Genomic DNA, 15,240 nt, shown 5'->3' on the forward strand with positions numbered 1-15,240 from the left:
AGGGCTGTGGGAACATAGGGCCTAATTTTAAGAAAAACATTTTAGAAATGTGGGAACATAGGGCTGTGAGAACATAGGGCCTAATTTTAAGAAAAAAAATCTAGGAACATAGGGATGTGGGAACATAGGCCCGCTTGCCTTTCTGGAATTGTTTACTGGTCTGGCCCACTTGAGAGCAAATTAGGGGGATGTGGCCCATGAACTAAAATGAGTCTGACACCCCTGGTCTTAATCATCTCAGCTGGACTTGTAGGCCGTTATATTGTTGGGTAGTTTAATTTACAATAGAACATCCGATTTTATAAACTACATGTGTTTCGTGTGAAAAAATCTGAATTCGTAAAGTAACTAAAGCTGTAACAGATGAATGTAGCGGAGTAAAAAAGTCCAATATTTCTCTCTGAAATGTAATGTAAAGTAGTTTTTTTATTGTCAAACATTTCTTGTTGATAAATAAAGTTGTATTTTCCAATCATATATGTTTGAATAAATAATTGTCTTATCTCATTCTGGACAAAGTAGTGATATGCCAACCATTTATTACCATAAATTAGGTTTCAGTTTCAGAGTTGTGGCAGTTGCTTTCTCTTTCTCTGAAAACACGTGGTCACTGTGAGCTCTTCCGATTAGTGGCTTTCCTCCCCAGGAAACTACCTTATTTTTGCTACTTACATAAATAGTATTTTAACATATAGCTTGACACTTTTAGAGTGCATGGAAAATAAATGTTTACACGTGTTGATTCTCTATCTTGTCCTAATTCCACTAAATCTCCATGAAAAACACGCTGTGTGCAATTGTTATCGCGGGTGAGCTTGCTAACTGACGGGACAGCCGTTTTCGACCGTTCCGATTGGCTGTCGCGGGCAAAAGGGCGGGCACATCTCGCGAAGCGTATGCTGTCATAGGCTGACGCTGTTTCCGCACGCTACACATTAGCAGAAACAGACAGCAGCCTGTCACGTTCGGTGCACACGCAAAACAAACCTTTTCGGGAATAAAGTTACATTTTTGTCACATTCTGTACACGTTTCTTCAAAGTAAAAGGTAAGTTTAATCACTTACTTCCTCGCGCAGTGACAACATGTTACCCAAATTCGCTATGTTCTCACGTTGAGATACTGTTGAGCCAAACTGAACTTCAAAATTGATTAACGTGAAGTTAGTTGAACAGACGTTGTAATTGAATGTCATGTGTCACACCGAATTTACCAGTGAAGAATACACATTCAGACGAAGTGTTACGGTTTATGCTAGAACCCTGTTATTTATGAAAATGTAGAAGAAATCCTTAAAAAAAGTAACATTTCTGGACGGATTTTGGTTAAGGAAAACTAGCAAGGTTTGGTGGGTCCAGGGAAGATTTCTGCCGTGGGATATTTGTAGACCGAGGCTGGATAATGATAGCAGTGGGGAAAACGAAACCTAACCGACTTCTCGTGCACTCACCTTTGCCAGGTGGAAACGTTGAGTTAGAATACAAAAGTATTGGCATCGAAATATAGCCTACTAAAAGTACAAACATTGAAAGGACTCATTGTGCAGAATGGCCCATTCCTGAATAATATGTGTTATATTATTGGCTTATAATCACTGCTGCATTAATGTGTTCTCAGGTGTTGGACTTTCCTGTCCACAGTGAGTGCATCTTAACAACAACAACAAAAAAAGAGAAGGGACCCAGCCCATAATAATCAAGGAGTCAGCATTTCTGATTTCCGAATTTCTTCCGCTCTGTGTGTAATGAGTGAAGAGATGAGCTGGATTCTAACCTTTCATGCAGCTGAAGTGCCCTCGTGCAAAACATTATTGGTTGCGTTTGACATAATCTGCACTACATACTAAATATGTATACTAGCTATACTATATATGTATGTATGTATGTATGTGTATATATGTATATGTGTGTGTGTGTGTGTGTGTATATATATATATATATATATATATATATATATATATATATATATATATATATATATATATATATATATGGGTGACTTTTCTGCCCCTTTTTTTAATTTGACAGGACAGCTAGGTGAGAAAGGGGAGAGAGAGAGGGAATGCATATAGGAAATTGTCACAGGTCGGATTCGAACCCTGGACTTTTGCATCGAGGCATAAACCTCTCAGTATATGTGCACCTGCTCTACCCACTGATCCAACCCGACACATACATACTCGGTACGTGCGAAGAGACACACAGAGACTGTGTCTTTTCGCACGTACCGAGCTGTAATTTTCAGCGTCACTTCCTGAGAGCCTCCTTGCTGTTTGAAGCAAGGGGGTAAGCTTCGCTTCAGAACTCGAACCTCCTATGGCGCCATTTTGTTGCTACCTGGCCATCACCTCCCGTTAGCATTCCACTGAATAGCATTCATTTTGGCACCACTTGACAGCGAATAACTTTACATCTGAAGCGTTTAAAGACTATTTGTCCATTGTTTAGTTCTAAAGAAACACAACAATGTATAAAAGGCTCCATTACCTTGTACCTCACGTTATGGCTCCGTAGCAGACGCTTTTGTAAAAATAGGCTAACGATTGGGTCACATAGTAGAGGAATTACCGTATAGTACAGGATAAGCTTGCAGGCAGTCTTGACTTACATTAGCTGTTTAGGATTAATTACTAATGTTAACTAGCATGTTAGTTAGCAATAATTAGCTTGTGCCCATGTTATCTCCTTACATATACCTACAGTCTCCGTCTCTGTAAGATTGGGAATGATTGAGATTTCTCTTGCCACAGCTACCAGAAGACTTCCAACTTTCAGACACGTTGCTCACGTCACATTTACGTTGTCTCTGTCAGTTGGAGGCTGCGCAGTAAAGCTGGCCATCACCGGAAAAGTGCTTCTAATATCCTTCACTGGTCTCTGTCCAGAGCAGCGGGGTCTGTTGGTTAGAGCTGGGCGATTTGTGTCCCTAAAAAAAATCAGCGATTTTTTTTTTTTTTAAATAAAAAAATTGATTTACGACTCGATTCGATTCCCCCCCCTTCCATTTAAAACTAAATAACTGAACTGTAAATACATTTAAAAAATATATATTTATTGTGCAGAGGCAAACCCTTTCTCTAAGTGAAAAGTCACAGTGCAGTGTGCAACAAAGATTGTTAAACATCCAAATTATTTATACTGTATTTGGATTAAAAGAAATCAAAAAAATAGATAAAAAAAAAAAAATATGAATCGATTTGACCTACCAACTCGATTTTTAAATCAAATTGATTTTTTCCCAGCTGCTGTTGGTCCATTGTATACTGTCTATTGTTTGAAGACGCGTAACCATGGTAACGCCTGCCAACCTCTTTGGCTTAAATATATAAACTATTTCTGATTATGGCATAGCTTTCTCCCCACCCAGTTAGGCTAATAAATTAGGCTAATGATAAAAAAATAAAATAAATACACAAATGCTTGATCAAGGGCCAGGCCCGTCCCGAGGATAGTGGTGGAAAAACCAAAACCCAAAGTATAGAATGAAATATCACACTGACTCACTCATGCTACCGTTTTAATGTTTCCAGATGTTTGATATCAGGACAATGAGCTGACAGAACTGACAAGTTGAACGTCGTCCAATTAGAACGGACACACTGCGGTGACGTCTTTGGTGGAGCTGTTTGTTTAATAGTCGACTTTGAATACATTGCGCGTCTGCCCTATTTCTGATACCGTGGCGGCAGAAATTTTGTAGTGGCGGGCCGCCACTACAAAATCAACATAGAGGAAACACTGTTCCGTAGACTACAGCGAAAGCTCTGCGTGGAGCCTCCCGCGGGACCATAAATCAGACTCCCGGCCTCATTCACGCAGCCAGGGTCACCCGTCGGACAGTGCGGCACAAACGCAGGTCTTTCCATCCATTTCGAATGGGGGGAACGGGGAAGTGCGTTTTAGGCTGCACCAGCGCCCGGTGTGGACAGACAGATTGGATAACATGGGTGCCGAAATGAAAATGTAATGTATACGCGACGCTTACGCGCCCAGTGTGTTTTCACTGTTAGGCTCTAGTTTTTTTTGCTTGAACAAACCTAAAATACGGAGCTCTGAATCCTGCTCTTGTTGCCCAGAAGATGGCGCAGTGGTGCCAGCTCCAGATGTTGGACTGCAAGTACCTGGAGCAGGTGGACCAGCTGTACGACGACTCGTTCCCCATGGACATCCGCCAGTACCTGAGCAAGTGGATCGAGAGCATCGACTGGTAAGGAGGCGCACGCCGAGTGACATACATTCAGATTCCTTTACTTCAGTGAAAGTACTAATACCACACATTAAAATCACTCTGTTACAAGTAATAGTGCTGCATTGAAAAATGGTACTTATGTCAAAGTATGTAAGTATCATCAGGAAAATGGACTTAAAGCATTACTCTTGCCAAAATGCAACCTAGGGTCTTTTTGTGAACGTACCCAAGTCATAATACAAGTAAAAGTACTCAATGCGGAAAAACCCTCCCATTTTAGGAAACTGGAAAAGATCCAAATAGGGATATCGGAGCGGTTTCTGGACTGCTGCAAAAAAGCACAGCAGAGCACATCTACATTTAAGGTCCTATGACATGCTGCTCTTTGGATGCTTTTATATAGATCTTAGTGGTCCCTAATACTGTATCTGAAGTCTCTTTTATATAGACCTTAGTGGTCCCTAATACTGTATCTGAAGTCTCTTTTATATAGGCCTTAGTGGTCCCCTAATACTGTATCTGAAGTCTCTTTTATATAGACCTTAGTGGTCCTCTAATACTGTATCTGAAGTCTCTTTTATATAGACCTTAGTGGTCCCCTAATACTGTATCTGAAGTCTCTTTTATATAGACCTTAGTGGTCCACTAATACTGTATCTGAAGTCCCTTGACCAACTGCGACTCTGCTTGTTTGCAAATCATGAGGTTTCCCTCTTCCTCATGGGTGGGCCAAATTCTCTGGGTGGGCAAAGGAGAGAAAGGGGAGGTAACCTTTCCCCTTATGATTTCATAAGGAGCAGATCCCAGATTGGTCCATCTCAGCTTTCATTTTCTCAAAGGCAGAGCAGGATACCCAGGGGTCGGTGTACACCTATCACCATTTCAAGCCACTGGGGGACTATAGGCAGGCTGGGGGAACTCATATTAATGTTAAAAAACCTCATAAAGGGACATTTTCATGCCATGGGACCCTTTTAGACAGATTTGTTTTTGTTTATTTTTGGCAAATGATTGTAAAGGTTGCTCAGCCCAAATGGTGAGGTAGTTGTACTTTACTTGAGTCTTTCCTTTTCATGCCATTTTCTACTTTTCAGAGAGAAATATTGGACTTTTTACTCCACTACATTCATCTGTTCCAGCTTTAGTTACTAGTTACTTTACATGTTAAGATTCCTTACACAAAACACATGTAGTTTATAAAATCTGATGTTTGATTCTAAAGTAAGCTAGCCAACAATATAATGTCATACAAGTCCAGCTGAGATGATTAGACCGTTTTAGACTTTTTAAAACCAGAAACAGCTCTGGAGGTTGCTAGCGCTAAACCCACCAGAGTCCATTTAAAAAACAATACTTTTAGTGTGTATAGAGCCAACATATTTTTACATGTAAATCGGTAAACTATGTGTTAATCTCTACCAAAACTAGAGTTTGTGATGGTTGGAAAAGTGGAAAGACGACCCAAAGCAGCTTTTCGTCGTCTTATTTTGTTTCTGTCGACTTTGAATCAAGTGTATTTCACGACGCTAAAATAGCTGTTTATTTACATGGAGTCTGGTGGGTTTAGCGAGTGTCTTTTATGTTTAAAAAAAATAATGTTGTCCGACTCTTTGAATATTAATCTGAGCCTGTCGGTGGCAAAAACGAGCACAATTTAGTAAATTTTGTAACTTAAAACCTTTTTAAGTAGTAGTGCTGTGCTTCTCTGCCTCCTCAGGGACACGGTGGCGATCCAGGACTCTCTTGCCACCATTCGCTTCCACGACCTCCTGGCTCAGCTGGACGACCAACACAGCCGCTTTGCCTTGGAGAACAACTTCCTGCTGCAGCACAACATCCGCAAGATCAAGAGGAACCTGCAGGCAAGGGCGTAACTTTGGGTTCAACATTGGGACGTCAAAATTAAATTGTCCAAAAAAAACTCATGGGACATCTAAATGTGTCCGCAGGATCGCTTCCAGGAAGATCCAGTCCACATGGCCATGATCATCTCGAGGAACCTGTTGGAGGAGCAGAAGATTCTGGAATGTGCGAAGAGCACCGAGGTAAAACCTCTTTTTTTACAGAACTCTGTCTTCTTAAGCCCAGTTTAGACCAAAGAAACCGGCTCCGTCTCAGCTCGACTCCAGACAGCTGATGGTGTCGCTGCGACTCAGCCGGTCGAGTGGCCAGAGGCTGGTTTTAGAACGTAAAGCCGCCTACACATGATAGGCGGCAAAACCGCTTTGTGCTGGTCGTTCCTTTGATTTCCTATGGGAAATTATTACATAATGGTCTTGTCGCAATTTTTTTTTTTTTTTTTTTTTTTTTTTTTACATAATCGCCAATTCTTTGTTTCAACCCCAATTAATTATCTGGGTCACATATATTTCAATTCTATTTATAGTATCAAATCATGACAAGAGTTATCTCAAGACACTTTACAGATAGAGTAGGTCTAGACCACACTATATATATTATATATATCTATATATAGATATAGCTATAATTTACAAAGACCCAACAATTCCAGTAATTCCCCCAAGAGCAAGCATTTAGTGGCAAGGAAAAACTCCCTTTTAGGGAGAAATCTCGGGTGGTGAGGACAACTTCCTTTAAGGGAAGACAGACAGACCCAGGCTCTTAGTAGGCGGTGTCTGACGGTGCCGGTTGGGGGTGTGATGAACAGTGGCAATAACAGTCACAATAAAGATAATGGAACTATGACTAGAAATAGTAGTTGTAGTAGTTCATGGTGTAGCAGGGCGTAGTAGGTAGGGAATCACCAGAGGCCCCACAATACGGTGTTATCACGATATGTTGATGATATGATATTATTGCGATTTTAAACATATTGCAATATTCTGCGATATATTGCAATTTATTACGTTTTTTGTTTCCAATTGTATTGCTCCAAAATGGGAGTGGACTGAAAAAGCAATGGATTTTATTATTCTAGTAGCAAAAAGTCAAGTTCTCATAATAACTCATATATTAAAAGATCAATACTTGGCGCCCGTGTATCGGTATAGTATTGCCATGGAAAATATCGCGATACTATGCTGTATCGATTTTTTTCTTTCACCCCTACTAAATAATGATATAGCCAAAAGATGTATTATGGTATTCATTCATCACAACGGTCATTTGTTTGAGAAAGTAACGCATGAATAAAAACTTTCAAATTGGACTAAAAGAGACAATTACATTGTGGATCGCAATTATTTCTGAGACGATTAATTGTACGGCAAAAATGTTTAATTGTTAACAGCTCTAACTGTAGCGAGCATCTCACTACCACTAACGTTATCCACATTCATATTTACAGTAGACACAACAAGTGATATCCAGCTATAGCCAATGCCTGAAAGTCGGAAGTTAGAAGTACAAATAGTTGTTGCTCGTCTCGTCGGTATAAACTGGCCGGTTTTAGAACGCTGCAGACCGACGCGTTTGCAAGAAGTTTGAACTCGTCTCGTTGCCAATCTTTGGTCTGAACTGGGCTTCATTTTATAATATTGAGTGAGATAATCACAGCCACAACAATGTGAAATCCCTCCACGGACAAGAATGCAACGCAACGTATATGAAGAATAAATAATGGAGCAGCTCTTTCAGGGAAATTCTCAAACTGTAAACATCAAGTAAGTTGTAAAATAACGTTTTACCCTCGTGTCTGCAGCAGGAGGGTGAGGGGATGGTGTCGGCCATGGTGGTGGAGAAACAGAAGCTGGACAACAAAGTAAAGGAGATAAAAGACAGAGTCCAGGTGAGACAACATGGAATAATAAATGATGCAACATGTGGACGTGTAAAGACTAAATGAGGAGTCTGTTCTTTCTTTTCATGTGTTAACAGGGTAACTTGATTTTTTTTTTTTTCCTATCTGGACCCTATTTTGTCCACGTTTTTTTGTGACTGATGGGAACAAGACTCTTTGACATTGGTCCAGTAGTAGGCGAGACAGCGGCAAAACAAGCTGCAATGTTACATTAATGGGCAGTTGCGCACCTTCAATTTCCATCCAATAAAAGTGCTGTTTTTGTCCCCTGGACCAATTTCAAAGGTTGTTGTTCATATCGGTCACCTAGGGCACTTTCACACCTGCCTTGTTTAGTTCGGTTGAATTGAACTAGAGTTTGTTTACCCCCGCTGGTGCGGTTTGTTTGGGCAGGCGAGAACGAGGCAGTCGAACTCTGATGCGCACCAAAAGCGGACCAAACCAGCGTACCGAGACCTGCTTGAAGAGGTGGTGTCCGTACGCTTTCAATCCAACTCTGGAGCGGTTCGTTTGTGGTGAGAGCGTGATCCGTACACGAACCACACCAACTACAGTACATACTCCACGAGTCTGAGCTAATGTCTCCTGTAGTCAAGTGCGTTTGGCAATCTGCGATGCAGCAGAGGAGCAAACTGTAGCAGCTTGCAGTGTTTCTATCACAGAAATAGACTGCGGTCAAGCTCGTCGTCTATCACTCGCATCTCCGTGGTCAACGCGAAACATCGTCTGATCATTTTAATGAAATGAGCTGGTTTGACCGTGGAGATGCAAGAAATATGCACTATTCCAGAATACAGGACCTTCTTCATGTATTTACTTCCTTGCAGACACATCCGACCAATAAGAGGAGTGGACGTTCGTGCATGATTTGTAATGACGCATTTTGGTACGCTTGGATTTTTCCAGGTGTGAAACCAAACCGAACCAAGGGCAAATCGCTCCAAGTTTACAAACTCGCCAACTGATTCGGACCAAAGCAAACAAAGAAGACTCCCTTAGACGCCAATGGATGGGAAAATAGGGTCCAGGTTAAAAAAAAAATACCCAAATTACCCTTTAACAGGGCTTTTCTTATTCTTCATTAACTGCTAAAATTACAAATCTCTTTTTTCTTTTTTAGGTGGCGGATCAAAACATTAAGACCCTAGAAGATGTGCAGGACGAGTATGACTTTAAAGTCAACACACTGAAGAGCAGAGGTGAGAAACGTCTTGTCGTTAGATCGACGAGAAGTCACAAATTGGGGGGAAAATCATATCCAGTGTGTACATGGGGGAAACACTGTTCATTCATATTATTCCGTGTTTGTGCAGCCAAACTCAGATTTTTTTATTCATGTTTCTGTAGAGAATGAAATGAACAGCATGACTCCAAAGGAGCTGGAGAAAGAGAAGATGACGGTTGGGAGGATGTGCTTCGAACTGAAAGCCAAACGACAGGTGAGCAGACAGAGACGTGTCGATGCCCTGAAAATGGAATCCAGGACTTTGTAAAGACACCTATAATAAAATAAAATAAAACATGGAAAAAGGAGACAAAAAATCTAAATGAGATTGAGCTTTGCAGATGTTTTGTGTCCATTTTGAATGCAGAAGGTAGAAATCGGTTCATGACCTACCCCATCTGAGTTTCTATTTTTTTTCCAGTGTTAATATAATCATCAAATAAATGTATCTCCACAGGGCGCCTTTAACAGAAGATAGTAAGATACGTTTTGAGTTCTGAAGATGGTTAATGGGATGGAAAACAAACCTTGGATTATAAAAATTATCTATTTGGTCAATTTACTCAGATGGTATTCAAAAAAAATTTCCTCTCCTCCTGGCCTCCCCTGATATTGAAACGAACAAACTGAATTTATAATTAATGGATAAATAATAAAACATGTTATTTATGTGCTTTCCACGGGCATTGTGTATATTTTGATACCTGTTTTTGGATATTTTAAACATGATGATTCAAGTGTTAATTTGTCACATGTAAAGTGGAGCAGTCGTTGGCAATGAAACTCTTTGCTCTCAGGCGTCCTCCAACGATGCTACTACAAAAATATATAAAAAGAAACAACAAATCAGTAAAAATGAGAATCTAAAAAAGTGAAACGACCGGTATCTGCCGGACCGAATAGCAACGCAACAGAAATATCGCTGCATTTGATGCTAGTTAACATAACGTTACACTTGACGGCAGGTAACATTAACGTTACCGGTAGCTAGTAACGTTGGCTTTCAGCATTTTAACAGTGTATGCTGACAGCTAAACGGTGTGTAAAGTGTGACTGTATTTCATTGTAGAGGATTTCCAGCTCCGGGACGTACAACAGTCTGCAGCTAAAGACACAAACTAGCTCCACTATATGGCCACTGCCTGCCGTTGTCGGAAAAACGAAACGGACGGGACAATGGTGCGTTAACTTGAAGTTAAACCTTGTGGTGCATTCAAAGTTAATGTAAAATATACATTTCCCGTTTAGTGGTTGTTTTTGTTGTATACCATCAATTTACTGGTTAAAAAAAAAAAGTCTATATACAGTACAGACCAAAAGTTTGGACACACCTTCTCATTCAATGTGTTTCTTTATTTTCATGACTATTTCCATTGTAGATTCTCACTGAAGGCATCAAAACTATGAATGAACACATATGGAATTATGTACTTAACAAAAAAGTGTGAAATAACTGAAAACATGTCTTATATTTTAGATTCTTCAAAGTAGCCACCCTTTGCTTTTTTTGATAACTCTGCAAACCCTTGGTGTTCTCTCAATGAGCTTCATGAGGTAGTCACCTGAAATGGTTTTACCTTCACAGGTGTGCTTTGTCAGGGTTAGTGGAATGTTTTCCCTTATTAATAAAAAAGCAAAGGGTGGCTACTTTGAAGAATCTAAAATATAAGACATGTTTTCAGTTATTTCACACTTTTTTGTTAAGTACATAATTCCATATGTGTTCATTCATAGTTTTGATACCTTCAGTGAGAATCTACAATGTAAATAGTCATGAAAATATAAAGGAAACGCATTGAATGAGAAGGTGTGTCCAAACTTTTGGCCTGTACTGTATATTTTATTAAAGTATCAGTTCAGGCACGCTTTTAGGCACCAGCACCGTTTTAGCAGCGGTTAACGGAAAAATTCCCAAAGATACCCAACCCTAGTGAACACATTAAGGGCTTCTTTTACAGATGTGCTTTTGGAAAACTCAAACAGTTTATCATTCAGGGTATTTATTTTTTTTGCCAAAAATGTTTTCTCTCCCATTTCCCAGGACGTGGTGACCCAGCTGACCGACCTCTTGAACGTCGCTCAGGCTTTACTGTCAGACCTGATCTCCGAAGAGCTGCCGGAGTGGAAGCAGCGGCAGCAGATCGCCTGTATCGGAGGCCCGCCCAACGCCTGTGTGGACCAGCTGCAGAACTGGTGAGGCTTCCTGTGGTCCAACAGCGTGTTTTAAAGAGCCCTATTCTACTGTACTTCTTTTCAGCATCATTTATGTGCTGTTGGGAGTCTCTTCTATCTTTTAGATAACACGCGCCTGTCATTTCTGTAACCTACTCCGAAACAACATCTCCCAGAACTCTTTTCCACTGACTCATGTTCAGTGTTGGGCAAGTTACTTTCAAAATGTAATACATTATAGATTACTAGTTACTGTCATTTGAGAGTAATTAGTTATATTACAATATTACTAGTTACTGTCATTTGAGAGTAATTAGTTATATTACAATATTACTGTCTCTGAATTGTAATGCGTTACACTACTAACTTTTGCATTACTTTTGAGTTACTTTCACCAAAATAATAGCGGAAGTTTGACTTGGCAGCTAGCTTGTGAATTTCACCACCGGATCAATAATAATAATAATCTCCTCTTTATCCACTTTGATACATCATAGATTATTCATAATATTTTGTATAATTAATATGGACATGCAAAGTAACTAAAGCTATAAAAAATAGATAAGTAAAACATAGAATATACAAGTAGGAGAAAATGAAAATACTCAATTAAAAAGTATCTTATGGTTGTATTGAAGTACGGCATTGTTGTAAAATGTTTGTTTAAAGCACTTGAATAAGAAATTCATGTTGTTTAGTTTAAAACAGTCTAAAGGAAATGGTCAATTATAGTGTGATTAAAACTAACTATTTACATTATTTACAGTACTTGATTTACAGCTGATATGTGAAAAGGTCCACAACCTTATTTTTTTTAACAGTAATATAGTTTTACTGCGAACCGTCACAGGAAGTGCTTTTATTTTGAAGTAGCCTACACGGAAGTTGTCTGTTGTGTACTCTTGCTAGCTTACTGAGATGCAACCAAGGGGGTAAGCTTCGCTTCAGAACGCGAACCTCCGATGGCGCCATTTTGTTGCTACAAAGCGATCACCTCTTGTTAGCATTACACTGACCGCCATTTTTTTTTTACGTCACTTGACTGCGAATAACTTTACATCTGAAGCGTTTAAAGACTCTGTTTGTCCGTTGTTTATTTCTAAAGAAACACGACAATGTATAAAAGGCTCCATTACCTTGTAGCTCACGTTATAGCTCCGTAGCAGACGCTTTTATAAAAATACGCTAACGATTGTGTCATAACCAAGTGACTTACTGTCGCACAGTAGAGGAATTACTGTATAGTACAGGAGAAGCTTGCAGTCAGTTTCGACTTACATTAGCTGTTTAGGTTTAATTACTAATGTTAACTAGCATGTAAGTTAGCAATAATTAGCCTGTGCTTATGTTATCTCCTTACATATACCTACACTCTCCGTCTCTGTAAGATTGGGAATGATTGAGATTTCTCTCGGCACAGCTACCAGAAGACTTACAACTTTCAGACACGTTGCTCACGTCACATTTACGTTGTCTCTGTCAGTTGGAGGCTGCGCAGTAAAGCAAGAGATCACCGGAAAAGTGCTTCTAATAGCCTTCACTGGTCTCCGTCCAGAGCAACGGGGTCTATTGGTCCATTATATATATGTCAATGGATGCAGCATGTCCGTCAAGCTAAGTTGCTCACTTTCTTGTTTGTAAAACTGCATCTGTAATAATTATTACCGTTCATGACAGCAACATATTGAACAGTAAATGGTCACAGTAAAAGACAAGCGTTTTTGGTCGTCATTCGAAGCAGTTCCACTACAGGCAGAGTTTCTCTCCACGGCTGATAAACTGCAATGATTTACGTGTAACAACCTAAACATTAATTCCCGACATGTTTAAATCTGTCAGCAGCTCGGACACACAGCTGTCCGAGCTGACGTACCGTCACCTGTTGGGACACAGATGTTATGAAATAATACGCACGGCTTTTTTTTTTTTTCCTGTGAACAAATGCTTTGTGGTGTTGGGAAATTCTTAAAAAATGTTGCATTAAAATGCGTTGTAACTCGCGTTACTGAGAGATTGTAACGGGTAATAATATTACCGAAATTTAATTAGTAATGCGTTATATTACTGCGTTACAGCAAAAAGGAATACATTACTGTAATTGCGTTACTTTTGTAACGCGTTACTCCCAACACTGCTCATGTTACACTCCACACACTGCTGTCTTCAGGCAAGAAATCACCTCGGAAGATCGATAATGTTGTCAGACACTTTTAAAGAGCCCCTATTATGCTCCTTTGTCAGCATAATATTTGTACTCTTGGGGTCTTCTAGAATAGGTTTACATGCTTTGATGTTCAAAAAACATATTGTGTTTTCCATACTGCCCATTGTTGCAGCTCCTCTGCCTGAAACACTCTGTCTAAGCTCTTGGCTCCGCCTTCCTTTATGAGACTCTCATACCGCCTTATAATACAGTGACAAGTCTAATCGCCGGTTACATGATTGTCCACTGCAGCGTGACGTCGGGTTGCGTTTCTCCAAAAGTTTAATCCAGTGTTTCCTTAAGGCGAGACACAGCAGGCAAAAACATGTCATCTCATATACTGTTGGAAAGCTCTCTCTCTCCTCTACAATGCTTTTGAATCCAAATATGGTCATTTCCTTTTCATCAGCAACCAATCGTGAAAGTAAAATGGGGGATTTAACTCAAAATGCGCAATCTCATTGGCTGATGCCAATTTCTGACAACGTGATTCGTTCAGAATCGTGACACGCTCTGACATTTCCGCGGTAGTTCAGAATGTCATACGAAGTGCGTCGAAAATGGTCGAAAATCACCTCAAAGAAGACGAAAACAGTCGTTATTAGTAAGAAGACACAGGGGATTACACACTAAGACAGCAGATGATAAAATGCCTTCACATAGTACGTTGATGTGTCAACTATCGTTCAGAAAACAGGAGTTTTCAGACAGCGGAGGTAATCAGACCCTCTCTCTCTAAAAGCAGTTTACAGAAAGTCATATCATAGCTACATGTCCTATGTGTCACATATATACTAACTACACTGTACTGATCGCGATACAACACACTATATTACAAAACAATTACATTACACAACAGTTAAAATGGTTGTATAATATAATAGGCTACTTAACAAATCTGTAATTTTGGGATCCTAAAGTGGTTGTGAGTCCCTCAGGCTGTGGCAGTCAGATACACATTTAGCTGTCAGTGGAGCTGCTGTCCCCTCTCCTAGGAGAAGTGAAGATAGTTTTTTCCCAGTGGAGAAGGAAATGCATCTCTGTCTGACCCTTCTGGTGGTCAATCAGCCTGTCTCTCTCTCTCTCTCTCTCTCTCTCTCTCTCTCTCTCTCTCTCTCTCTCTCTCTCTCACTGACCTCTGTCTGACCTAGTTGGTGGTCAAATAACAATTTAGTCTACTTTGTTTGCTTTGTCCAATGTTCTAAATATTGGTCTTTTGAATGATTCATAATTAGTTTGGTTCTGTTCTGTTGTTATGAACCAGTGCTGATGGGAGCCTGGTTGGTTAGCTTCACCATCAGCTGACTGAGGAGACTGTTTTGTGAGGAAAGTAAGCTTGAGGCAGCAGCAAGTATGGCCAACTCCACCTTCAATGAAGGTGCCTCTGCCATGCTTTCTGTTAAGTATGGCCATCTCCACCTTGATGAAGGTGACTCTGCCATGCTGTCTGTTATGGAGAAGTTGTGGCTTCAGAGCACAGTTGTGATGGTCAATTTGATGAGAGAAACTGATATGCTCAGGATCTCGAAAGCTGAGGCCATCACAACTGCCAGTGTAAAACATAGGCACGAGAGTCTAAGCACAGCTAAAATAGCCTACATATGGTGCTGGAATGGACAATTAGACTTTTTTATAGCTGGGACATCTATTGTTGGTCTTGTTCTGTCCATACAACTGTCTAGCGTGGGTTTTG

The 15,240-nt window shown here is 40.1% G+C and overlaps 1 protein-coding gene across 5 annotated transcripts in view; it reads left to right on the forward strand.

Annotated features, from left to right (window-relative positions):
• The first annotated feature begins 929 nt into the window (after positions 1-929).
• stat1a (signal transducer and activator of transcription 1a) overlaps positions 930-15,240 on the forward strand; it is a 38,457-nt gene continuing 24,146 nt past the window's right edge. For 4 of the 5 annotated variants that reach the window (XM_028571463.1, XM_028571466.1, XM_028571465.1 and 1 more), the window contains exons 1-8: positions 930-1,047; positions 4,078-4,205; positions 5,905-6,049; positions 6,137-6,232; positions 7,849-7,935; positions 9,068-9,146; positions 9,295-9,386; positions 11,214-11,365. In XM_028571463.1, the coding sequence (XP_028427264.1) occupies positions 4,078-4,205; positions 5,905-6,049; positions 6,137-6,232; positions 7,849-7,935; positions 9,068-9,146; positions 9,295-9,386; positions 11,214-11,365 (779 nt within the window). In that variant the 5' untranslated portion in view covers positions 930-1,047. Of the gene's footprint in view, positions 1,048-4,074; positions 4,206-5,904; positions 6,050-6,136; positions 6,233-7,848; positions 7,936-9,067; positions 9,147-9,294; positions 9,387-11,213; positions 11,366-15,240 lie in introns of all 5 variants that reach the window. The other variant, XM_028571464.1, reaches the window with a different exon arrangement.

This window comes from Perca flavescens, chromosome 24 (genome assembly GCF_004354835.1).
Source record: "Perca flavescens isolate YP-PL-M2 chromosome 24, PFLA_1.0, whole genome shotgun sequence".
NCBI lineage: Eukaryota > Metazoa > Chordata > Actinopteri > Perciformes > Percidae > Perca > Perca flavescens.